At 37.8% G+C, this 12,657-nt stretch overlaps 1 protein-coding gene across 1 annotated transcript in view; it reads left to right on the top strand.

Annotated features, from left to right (window-relative positions):
- Positions 1–675: 675 nt before the first annotated feature.
- LOC104279846 (vacuolar protein sorting-associated protein 13B-like) overlaps positions 676–12,657 on the top strand; it is a gene marked incomplete at both ends in the record, with an annotated part of 27,250 nt that continues 15,268 nt past the window's right edge. Inside the window, 2 exons of the mRNA XM_009877279.1 lie at positions 676–823; positions 11,410–11,537. Of these exons, the coding sequence (XP_009875581.1) occupies positions 676–823; positions 11,410–11,537 (276 nt within the window). The remainder of the gene's footprint in view (positions 824–11,409; positions 11,538–12,657) is intronic.

The following is a 12,657-nucleotide window of genomic DNA, read 5'->3' as shown; positions in this document are numbered from 1 at the left end:
CAGTCACAGAAGGAAATGAGACTGGTCAGGCAGGACCTTCCTTTCCTAAACCCATGTTGGCTGGGCCTCATCCCCTGGTTGTCTTCTACATGCTGCTTGATGGCACTCAGGATGATCCATTCCATAACCTTGCCAGGCACTGAGGTCAGGCTGACAGGCCTATAGTTCCCCAGGTCCTCCTTCTGGCCCTTCTTATGTGTGTAGGTGTCACGTTGGCCAACCTCCAGTCATCTGGGACCTCCCCAGTTAGCCAGGATTTGTGATAAATGATAGAGAGTGGCTTAGCCAGTTCTTGCAGCAGCTCTCTCAGCACCCTAGGATGAATCCCGTCTGAATCCATAGACGTGTTGCGATCTAACTGGCACAGCAAGTCACTAACTACTTCTTCCTGAATTACAGGAGGGGTGTTCTGCTCCCCATCCCTGTCTACCAACTCAGGACTTGATGATTCTAAAGGTCTTTTCCAATCTCGGTGATTCTGTGAAAATAATTACATGTAGAAGTCTGAATGTAGTGTTTCATATTTTCAAAATATATGTGCTCCAGCCATTATTTCAAATTGTCTTCTCTACATTCCAAAATATGACATTTAAGATAGGCTGTTCATCACAGTGTCATAATTCAGTATTAATGTCTTTTGGTTTTGAGTGGTTCACAAGGCACTTCTTTTTCTAGCAGCCTGTAGGAGCAGTTCCACTTGGTGTGTCAGTAACTCGAAAAAAGGAGGATGAAGCATCAGTTGGAAGTGCACCTTTGGCAAGGCAGCAATCAAATCAAGCCTCTGAGTATGCCAGCAGTCCTGTCAAAACAAAAACGGTAACAGGTAAGATGGCTTAGTTGAAACTATCCACTCTGCCTTTGCAGCCTCCCTTAATAGCATACATCCATAATTGAACAGTATCAACTGTGCAAATACCGTGGAACAACTTTCATTTTTAAAGAACTATTCTTCCAGAAAATCGCAAATCTTAAAATTAATCAAACTTGCAATTTTGAAATGTGTAGGTACTATCTTTGGGGCCCTGATAGTTTCATGCAACATCTTTTCTAAAATGAGGTAAAGATGTGCTTTCAATAGAATTATCTGTTATTTGCCTTGATATTTAATGTTTTAGTCCATAATTTTATCAGACTTTGTACGCTGTGATTAATCACTTTGACTTCAGTCAGTTTTTACAGTCAGGTTTCTTTACAGGTAGATAACATGCTTGAGTGACTAGTTTATTAAGCTAATAATAGAATGCCCTTTCTAATTTTTCTGGGTCCGTCACGAAACTTTTCACTTTATTTCCTTTCTTTTATTTTCACCTACTTTCTGTCTTTTTTTACATTATTTGTCTCACATTTTTAAACCAGGACTACCACACTGATTATAGGTCTAGGATATATAATGCTACCTATACTACGAAAGGATTCTGTGTAAAAGGAACAATGATCCTTGTGAGCCTCATATTTCTTAATCATCAAGGCTCTAGCCACAGATGCCTTAAGTTGTTGGAAAACCAAGATTCTGTCATTGATAAAACTGAGATTCCTACATTGACAGCAAGCACATATGCATAGTTATTGCAACTTGAAAGAGATTGTGTCTTAAAATCATGCCATTCAGGTGACAATTTTGAATTTATCCTTTTCAAGTCTAGCGTGATCTCAGCAGTAACTCCCTTGAGAACTGCTAGAAACTAACCCTAAGTATTAAATGAAAGCAGTTTGTAATCACAGCTGTAAAATGATTTAAAACATTGATCTTGGGTTCAGTTTATTAGTTAATGGCTGCTGAGACCTTGCCAAAAATGGAGCATGGGAAAAGAGCAGAACTACTATTTATATGGTATCTGTCTGTAAGTTAATGGCTGCTGAGACCTTGCCAAAAATGAAGCATGGGAAAAGAGCAGAACTACTGTTTATATGGTATCTGTCTGTGAAAATCAAGGGTTTCAGTTCTTAAGTCTCAGAGTGTAGTTATTTATAAATCTACTTAACCACAGAAGCTTCAAAACCAGAGCAAGATAATAGAATATATGCTTTACATTTTTTATGATGTGGCTGTGAACAAGCAAAGTGATAAAGATTATTAGAAAACACAGCACTGGTGAGGTCGCACCTTGAGTATTGTGTTCAGTTTTGGGCACCTCAGTATAGGAGAGATATCGAGGTGTTGGAGCGAGTGCAGAGGAGGGCAACAAAGCTGGTGAAGGGCCTGGAGAACAGACCTTATGAGGAGCGATTGAGGGAGCTGGGTCTGTTCAGTTTGATGAAGAGGAGGCTGAAGGGGGATCTCATCATGCTCTACAATTACTTGAAAGGACATTGTAGAGAGGTTGGTGCTGGTCTCTTCTCACAGGTAATTAGGGACAGAACCGGGAGAATGGTTGCAAGTTGCAACAGGGCAAGTTTAGGCTGGACATTAGGAAGAAATTCTTCACGGAAGGAGGGGTCAGAAACTGGGATAGACTGGCTTGGGGGGGACCCTGGAACAGACTGCCTGGGGGTTGAGTCGCCATCCCTGGATGTATTCAGGTGTCGCTTGGATGTGGTGTTGGGTGATATGGTTTAGGGGTGACCTTGTAGTGTAGAGTCAGTGGTTGGACTCGATGATCCCAAGGGTCTTTTCCAACCTGAATTGTTCTATGATTCTGTGAAAAACAGTAGTGAGTATTTATCTCAATTCTTCCATCCACCCACTTTTCCTACTTTCAGCAGTTCCCAGTTGGTCAACGAAATGTGATTTGCAGACATACAGTTATACATAGAAGTATAGCTCTTATGTCTGGATACTGACAAAATGATTGCTATATGTTTGTATAAATAGGTTTATATATATATATGAATATTTATAGCATATGTAGCCTACTTATACATGAAAATATTATGGGCTGCATTAGATGGGTAGAGTAGTCTTTGAAAGCTGTCCCATGCACACTGTCGAATAATAATCAAAGCCAAAGTATCTGCTTTCACACATACAAGATGGATGCTCGTTCATGGCTAAAATAACTTGTAGATTTCATTCATATTAAATAATTAAATTATTATAATTATTTTCACTTTGAAAAATATAATAATATTTTCCATGCTTAAAGATGAAATTTAGTGGGTTGTGGTTTTTTACTGCCTCCTAGTGATTTCTTTTTTTTTTTTTTGTAACCGTTACACTGAAATTTAATTTCATCAGTATATACCGTGATATCCAACGGATAGCAGTGCTTGGAAGTAGCTATGATATCCCAGACACAAATTTGATACTTTTTTTGAGATGTAACTCAGTGACCACAGCACCTAATTTTTCTGAGAGGCTGAAAAGGTTATTTATTTGTTTTTCTCACTCAGAATCCTGCAAGTTGACTTTTCTTGTAGTCACGGAACAGGTAACTAAGCGGAATTTAATGTATCATGTAAGAAATCACGAACCTTTCAGCTGGAGTAGGCCCCAGAGCCTCTTACAAAGGCACCTGAAAACTAAATTCCCTGTCCCATAACTGAAAGTACACTTCTGATATAGAATTTTGCTGATCCTTGTTTACACAACAGCTGGGTATTTTGTCATGGCACAGAAGGTGATGGCATTTCACACATGTCATCAGAGTCCATCAGGACAGATGACACCAGGCAAGTGGTTTTCGCCCCTAGGTCTGTCACCAGAGAATGCTCCATTTTGGGCAGATTTCAAGGATAGTTGCAAAATAGAATTAAACAATAGTGGGATTTAGACAGCTTTTTCCCAAAGGCCAAGTTCATCAGATCCGCAGGTCAAAGAGCACGCTGGTTGTTTAATTCCTCTCCAGTTTCAGTATTATGGTGAAGTATCCATCCCAAGTTCAAAGCTCAGAGAAAGATCCAGAAACAATTAGAGTTTTAAAGTTTCATAAGTGCTTAGTCTACTACTGTTTGTATTTCAAGCAGGTGGAGGATGGTGTCCTAACAAGAAAGTTCAAAACTCTTAGATGGCCATTTCGTTGTCTGTCCTGTGTAAATTTACTGATTTCTAATAAGGACAGAGCTCCTGTTGGCCAGTTTCTTTACCCTGCTTTAGTTATTTTCCCAAAGCTCATAGAAACGTAGTATCTTTGAGATATTTAGCCTGTCAAATTTGATTTATAGTGATCAGCAAATGCAAAAGGAATTAGAGGGCAAGCAAATGATTGCATGCGTATGCAGAGAGTACAGCATTGCATAAGCCTTCTTTCCGCGTGAAACCAGGCAAAGAAAGATGCCCACCTTTCCTTTCAGTCACTTCCTAACATTTGATAGTGCAAGTGCTTACAAGTTGATTGTTAGATATGTAATATAACTGGAACTTTCTTCTTAGAACAGAATAGAATCATAGAATCATAAATGTTGGAAAGGACCTTAAGATCAAATCCAACCTACAGCCCTACACTACCCTAACACTAAACCATCTCCTGCAGTGCCACATCCAGATGTTTTTTAAACACATCCAGGGATGGTGACTCCACCACCTCCTTTGGCAACCCATTCCTTCTTATAGGGAGCATTAGTAGTTTGACTCTGAAAGCTTTACTCAAATAGTTCTCTAAATTGCTTCAAAGTATACACGTAAAATATTTCTGAATCACTATTAAGTACTTATCCTTGAAAGTGGAGCTTTAAATGTAGCTGCATCTCTTTTATTTAGACCTGATGCTGTGTTAGTGTTTTTATTTGACGGTTCATCTTAAGTTAATAAACTTTCTGTGGACTACAGCGTGGCAGAATATGAGCTGTACTTTGTAAAACTGGATGCGGTTGCCGATTTTTTTTTTTCCTAAAGTACAACTAGAATCCAGAACTAGATTCCTGATAAATGAGCTGTTGGAATGCAAAAAACTGGCAAATGTGAGAGAAGTCTGACTGGTGAGAAATCAATGGATTATCTGGAGTATTTGAATTAGTAGGTCACTATTTCTGCTCAATGAACTGAATGATTATCGTTTATTCATGCCTGCTATGAAATGTATGACTGGTGATTTATTTGGGAAGATGAATGAAATTAAATAGATGCTAAATAGGTGAATTAAAATACATGCATTTAAATCTGACCTAGGGTGCTTGAAAATACTAGGATTTTTATATTTTTATAAATGAGGTTTAATTCTTGGAAGGTTTATTTTAAAGGAAGATCTCCAGGCATAGGTGATTTATAGTATATTTTAAGTGGTTGGACAGTCACATACCTAGATTGAAAAATAATTATTGTGTTTTCATAGCTACTAAAATGGTTGACTTTTGTGTTATGATGGCATGTTTTCTTCAGTTCAGTTGTGGATTTCAAAAGCATTAGTAACACAAATCCAGTGTAGTATATCAAACATGCTTTCTGTATGGAGAAATTGAAAGTTGAGAAAGAAGAAAATGGTGTTTAGTTTTAAATTATATTTAAAACACTAAGGAACTTTCAGTGTGGTTTTAATAAGGCAGAAAACTAGGTAGAGTTCCTCCTGCATTTACCAGAAAAGTTCTTGCAAATCCCAAGGCTGAAATTCTTACTTCATCAAAATTTATTTGGAAGTACCGTAATTGACATTAAGATATGAGCACACTTCACATATGAGCACACATATAACACATTTTTGTAATTAATATAGTAGCTCAATTTTGCCTGTGAACTCCTGTTACTCATTTGTGCAAAAGTATCGGTCGTTTTTAAATTTTTGTTCCCACAGCTAAATATTTTTTGCCAGAAATGGTGCAGTACTCATTCAGAATTTGGTGGGAGAAAATGCTGACCATAGCCATTCCCTGTCTAACTCCCACTTTCACACAGAAAGATCCTTTCTGCTTGCACAGCAATGTTCGTATCACATTTGTCTTTGTTTACTCACATATTTACTCTAGAAAAAGGCATGTTGGGTAAAAAGTCAAAAGCCTCTGTATTTTAACACTTACTCTGGTGCTAACTCATTGAACAATCGTTATGATTTATAGCCATTGCACCACTCTGCCAGTGTTTCCCTGGGTATAAAGGACTTGCTCTGACTAGTTGTCAGGGACTTTGTGCCTCAGTTATCTTGGTTGATAAAAGTAATGTATTATCTGCACCGTTAGCAAAGCAGAATGCAGCAATAGTGAAAGCCCAATAAAGAAATTATTTATGCAAAGATTATTCAGTGTGCAGGCAAATAGATTGTGTGTTTTTATAAGCTTAAAAGGACTCACTGCTCTTAAGTTAGCTGAGTTCTGCTTTTATTATCAAGCATCCTCATATGAAGAGTGCAAATTTTTCACAGACAGATCTTCATAGTCTATCATTAGACAAAAAGTCTGTTACATGAATAATTGAAATATCAGTCATCTAGGAATGGGGATATAGTGAATAACTTTTCTTATGATGCTGCAAAACCAAAATGTGTTTGTGAAACACTTCTGATGGTTCATAAAATATGGTAAATACACCTAATGGTTTCAATAAGCCTGCTACTTAGATCAACTTCTTTTATTTTTAAGAGAAGTATTTTTAATAAGATATTCCTCTGTGTTTTTACAATTTCTTGTATGTATACAAAGTTTTAATATTAAATCATGGAACAAAATTCCCATATGGAAATGCGTTCTATTGAGAACAGAATTTGTTTCTTTTCTCATCATATATGTACACAAAAGTGTGGATAATTTGTAATGCCTTCATATATCTCTCTATAGACATGTTTGTTTAGTCCTGTTGTGTTGCAAATATAAAAATATGTAGAATTATGAGGAAAATTGGAATGCAAACGTAAGAACAAACAAGGTTTTGTATAACAAGTTTCACTGGATTTTTATTTTTCCACTGTAATCTACATGGGAACAAAAAACTTCTGGTTTACAGAAAAAAGCAAGTAAGTTTTAAGGAAGTGGGTTTTTAGGGGGAGGTAGTTTTTGCTTTGTTTTACATATGAAGAAACCAATTAATCTTCTGCAAAAAAATCTATAGACCATTTAGAATTTTTCAGAGTTGTTTGAAGTTTGAATTTTCTCCTCCACTGCATTTTAATCTCATTTCTAATCCCTTAGACCCCCTGATCAGTTCCTTAATGGCTTGCATTTGTCACAAACGCCTTGGTATTTTTGTTTTTATGTCTGAAAAAAAGCCATATCCCTTGCATGGAAGTGTGACTAAATATTAAGAAGTCCCAACGAGGTCTTTGACACTGTGGAGACTACTTCTTGTTTTAGCAGAAGAAAAATCTTTCATGAAAAAGCCATGCAATAACAGTACAATTTGCCTTGATTTCTTTCTTCTTTTAAATACTATTAATGTTCATGTGTTTTGCTGCCATGGCCTCTTAGTAACTATAATTAGTTTGCAATAGGATTTTCCTCAGCTTAGCTGGGTTCTGATGTGTGAGAAGCTAGATGACAGATGATGTGATGTGGGAAGGAAAGCTTGCCCAGCCTCTTGAGGTCATATGACAGCACATTTTGAGTACGGTCATACGACGGGATGGTGGAGAGCCTCCTCTACTACAGGCTGCTGCATGGGTGTCTGTCTATGAACCTTGTCTTTTCAGTAGGACCTCTCTGAGCTTTCAGGGAATCACTGAAAGTAGGAGTTTGCCAGCAGCAGGATGACCTGTTCCAAGCTGAAAGAAATTGCTGCCTTCGTAATGCCTGAGGTATCTGGGTGGGCCAGGAAATGTGAGGCATCTTGTGTCAGAGGGATGAGACATGGTAGATTTGTACCACTTACAAGTTAGGAATGAGGTATTAGCATTGCATTTTGCCTCCCTTTCGTTCAGTAGCGAGCTGTGGGGAGAGAGGAGGAACTGTAAGCATGAGGCCACTTGTGAGAATGGATCGTCAGGAGTCCTCAACCCAGTAGTGGAAAATCTCTGATCTGTGGTCTTTTCTGCTTTGATTTATTTGAGAAAATGTCCATTTGCCCCAAATCTGCACACTTCAAAAGTTTTATTTTCCCTTTTGTATTCCATAGGTCACTGAATATTAATAGCACAGAATAGCACTGTTTTCCCCAAAGATCTTTTTATTTTTAGACCTTTTCAGTATTTTATGGATCATGCTTCTAAAGCAACTACTTCCCAGTAGGCTAAAAAATGCAAAGGAAGAGACACGTCTACCTAAGAAAGACAACTCTATCTAGAATTTGTATCTATAAGCTTTGCCTAGTAGCATCTCCTACAAAGAGGGTATGTTTATGATGCTTTTGCAGGATTGCCACTTGGAACTCCATCTATACTTTAACCATAAAATTGTGAAATGAATTATGAAAACTGCTACTTCTGGTAGCTCAATCCTGGTTGATTTGATCAGTCTTTTTTAAAAGTGTGTTCATTACCAGCCTGTGTTCTGAAATTGATGGTGAATAGGAGCCTCTGAGTGATTGGTACTTGATTGAAATAGTTATGGTGTATATTTTTACAAAAATACTGATTTACACAGCATGGAACTAAAAGATCACAGAACTGTTGAAGCTGGAAAAGCCCTCTGAGATCATCAAGTCCAGCCTATGACCCAACACCACCACATCAGCCAGACCAGAGCACTAAGTGCCACATCCAGCCTCTCCTTAAACACCTCCAGGGACGGTGACTCCTCCACTTCCCTGGGCAGTGCATCCCAGTGCCTGAGCACCCTCCCCGTGAGGAAATGTTCCTACTCCCATTAGATCTCAGGAAACATTTTATCTACGCTGACTTTATTACAGATTGAACTTGTACAACCTGAAGCACACCCAGCCCCCTGTGTGTTTGTTTTTTTCCCTTCTTCAGTATGTATGTATTTCATACAAATCATATTTTCTCTCTAGCTGTTGCGGACTGGCTCTTGGCTGCAACATAAGGCCGATTACAGTGCCAGGAAATGTTCCTAGGTTTTCAGTTCAGTAGTAGCTGAGCAGCACAATTATTTTAGGAGATTAACCTTCATACTGAGACAGATGGAGCTGATCCAGTCTCCGTGTTTACTATAGAGGACTGACCAAACACACACGATAGCCACACCAGGCTCCTACGGTCTCTTAGCAACTGTCATCTGACAGCCGTTCCTGACAGGGAATTAAGATGTTTTTCTGTCCCAGCATCCCTTCAGACAAACCTCTGGGACTTAACCGGTGCAGGAAAAAAAAAATGAACAGAAGATTTCTTTCTTTTCTTTTCAGGACTTACTTCTGTGCTTGTTTCTTCTTTCTACTAGAAACACTTCTTATTATTTGTCTGGTTTCCATGACTTCTAGTTGAAAGGTTCTTTATCTGTTTATTGGGTTTTGTGACTGTCTTTTTTTGGTCTTTTGATTGAGTGTGACATATTACAGCAAAGCTGTTGTTTGTCATTGATATTCCTGGAATTTTAATCAGTTTTGAGGTTTTGAATTGCATGTATATGGAGACAAGTGGTACTTTGGCCAACTGATTTTATTTTAAATTCACAGATCATTGTTTCTGGCATTAGAAAGTCAATTCTACTAATTGACAGAGAATTAGCAGAGTGTGTATTTCCCTTTAGATTCCACCCATAACAAATATACTTGTTCAGTGATGTAGGATGTTGATATTCCCTGTTGATTTTGCTGTAGAATATATAGTTTTACATTTTATTTATCTGTACATCCTGACCTGAATCATTCCTGCCTGTGAGATTTCTAGGGTCTCACAGTGACTTTGTATACTACTCTCACCATTACCCACGCTTGTATTCTGGAGTTCTATACTTCAGTCATTCTTATTTTAATATTTCTTGATACTCAAGCTGTTCCTAATTGTTGCCTTGTAATATGTGTAGTGTAGGGCCTGGCTACACAGAGAAGATGGTGTGAACTGAGGTAGGCTAAGAAATAAAGCAGAACAGCTATTCCTCACTGAATGTCTTTTTTATCTTAATTCATTTGTAATGTGGATGGGATACTCACTGCATGGCATAAAAGTGTCCACATGAGAAAGTGTTATGAAATAGCTACTCCACGCTGCTTCTCCATATTAACAATTTGCTTGTTTGTCTCTCCAGCACAGCTGACAAAAAACAATCCTGAAATGTCACACTTTTTACATTCTCATGACCCGATTTTCATTCTTTATCATTCTAATAGAGCCTTAATTGGAGCCAGGAATATCTGAGAGGACTGGTTATACTGCAGCCGTAAAAATTCTCTTTCACTCTTTTGACCACCTTTCTTTTTGCATATTTTGATTCCCTATAAGTTTAATAAAGTTAATGCTTCTCTTTCTTTTCAGATTATTAAAAATACCATCTGCTGAAGGATCTTGTCTAGAATATTAATCAGCTATGATCTTTTCTAGCCTTGACAGGAAAAAATGTCACAAATTAATTGGTCAAGTGATGTTAATACTGCATGCTTCTGGAAGAATTTCACCTCTCAGATGTTTCATTTTAAAATCTTTGCATGTTTCCTTGCATGATCAAAACTGACTGAAGACCCAGTGATGCATATCAAGGGGCATATACTTTTGCTAACAGCCGTTCAGTTGATAGCATAATTTTGTTTTAATATCTTTTCTATAGTTGGTATGCAACAGATTTCTCCTAGCTGTAAAATTGGGAGAGATCATTTGGCACTTGTGCTGATTTCAATTTAGTTTAAAATGAAGTCATGAAGACTTCGTAATTTATTCCTGCAGTTTTGTCAGCTCGACAACATGTAGGCCAAAAGTGGAGAAGTTGAAGACGCTGACAATTACGTGGTGGGTAGGCCGAAACATAGGAAGAAGAATATTCTGTAAGAGATGACAGGAGAAACTATGTAGCACTCATACACTCTTGAATTTGTAGTTACTTCTTGATCTCTTCACTAGTCCTTTTTTTTTTAAGTTTTATTCTGTTCATAGTCAGTTAAGTGCTTTTGTAATCTAAAATCTTCCCATATTGATTTTATGAAATAACTAACAATTTAAGGAAATTTTGCTTTTTACTAGGAAACACTGAAATTTGCTGAAGTGTTTCATACTTTAGTGCCTTTAAGCTTGACAATGTAAGAAAATAGTTTAATTAAATATTCACATTTTTAAGTGATTTTTTTAAGGAAAACAAATCAAAGGCTGTAATTTAATATGGACTGTCTTTCAATTCTCGTAACAAATTTAGAAAACTAAACCCTCTTTTAGATTACAATGGCAACAATGTGTGTGAAAACCTTTTGGATTGCTATTCCATCATCAAATAGCTTATCACACTTTGCAAACTGTCTTCATTTGCTTAGGTCAAGCATTCCTCATAGTATTTTCTTAGCAGTTTATGTTCAGAAAGGTTAAGCATTTAGTTTCACTGTATTTCTCACTAGGCTTAACTTGATAGAGTTGTATTGCCAAGTTTAAAACTAATAATAGACGCACTATTATTACGTCCATAGTGAGAGAAAATATCTTTCAAAATTTGAAATAAGTGATTTTTTTCTTTGCTACCAGTAAATATATTACTTAGTTATATATTCTTTGTGTAACTGAGTTTTGTTGTTTGCATTAGAATCTCGTCCTTTGTCGCTTCCTGTGAAAACCATGCTGAACTCATCTGAAAGCTGCAGAAGTCCTGAAGAAAGAATGAAGGAATTTATTGGAATAGTGTGGAATGCAGTTAAGCGCCTTACACTTCAGGTAAGATGAAAAGGAAGTGGGGAAAAAAACCCCCTATTTAGAAAATAAACTGGTGAAAAAAACTCTTTTCAGACTTTATGATACTTTTTAGGCATCCTAGTGCTTTTTATTAGAGGGTTTTTAAAGGAGTTCCCAAGTTTTATTGTCTTATTTCAGTAGTTTCAAAGTCTTTTGAGAATGAAAAAAATAAAATATAGATTTTGGGTAAGCTAAGCAAAGAATGCTTTGGTTTTAGAATATTAGTTTTTGAAACACTTTTTTATGTCTGAGGGGAAGATCCTTGAAGAAAATTATGTGAGGAAAAAAATGCTTGTCACGCCTTTTGTGTGTTACAAGCATAGCTCTACATCTTTTTATCCATAGTTAGAGTTGCAGAAGACCTCCCTTTCCAAAAATATTTGAGCAAAGTGTGTATGATAAATAAAGTGTATTTGATAAATCCCAACTTTTCACCGTAGACTGCTTTAGGTTGTGCTTGCTGATCAGTGTATATGTGTGCTGTACACAAAAAGGCCATGTTAGAAGTCCAGTATTAAGACTGCATGATCAAATGCAAGACATTTAACACCATCTCCCACAGCATCTTCATAGGTAAACTGAGGAAATGTGGTCTGGATGACCGAGGAGTGATGTGGGTTATGAACTGGTTGAAGGGAAGAAGTCAGAGAGTTGTAGTCAATGGGGCAGAGTCCAGCTGGCGGCCTTGTGTCTTGTGGGGTCTCTCAGGGGTCGGTACTGGGACCAGTGCTTTTCAATATATTCATCAATGACCTGGATGAGGGATTAGAGAGCGCTGTCATCAAGTTTGCTGATGACACAAAACTGGGAGGAGTGGTTGACACACCAGAAGGCTGTGCAGAGACCTAGACAGGCTGGAGGGCTGGGTGGGGAGAAATCTTATGAAGTTCTATAAGGGCAAGTGCAGAGTTTTGCACGTGGGAAAGAACAACCTCATGTGCCAGTATAGGCTGGGGACTGACCTGCTGGAGAGCAGTGTAGGGGAAAGGGACCTGGGGGTTCTAGAGGACAGCAGGATGGCCATGAGCCAGCAATGTGCCCTCGTGGCCAAGAAGGCCAATGGCATCCTGGGGTGTGTTAGAAGGGGAGTAGCTAGTAGGTC

This window comes from Apaloderma vittatum, unplaced genomic scaffold (assembly GCF_000703405.1).
Source record: "Apaloderma vittatum isolate BGI_N311 unplaced genomic scaffold, ASM70340v1 scaffold16689, whole genome shotgun sequence".
Taxonomy (NCBI): domain Eukaryota; kingdom Metazoa; phylum Chordata; class Aves; order Trogoniformes; family Trogonidae; genus Apaloderma; species Apaloderma vittatum.
Note: the sequence above shows the minus strand (reverse complement) of the source record. Positions and strands in the feature narration are given on the sequence as shown.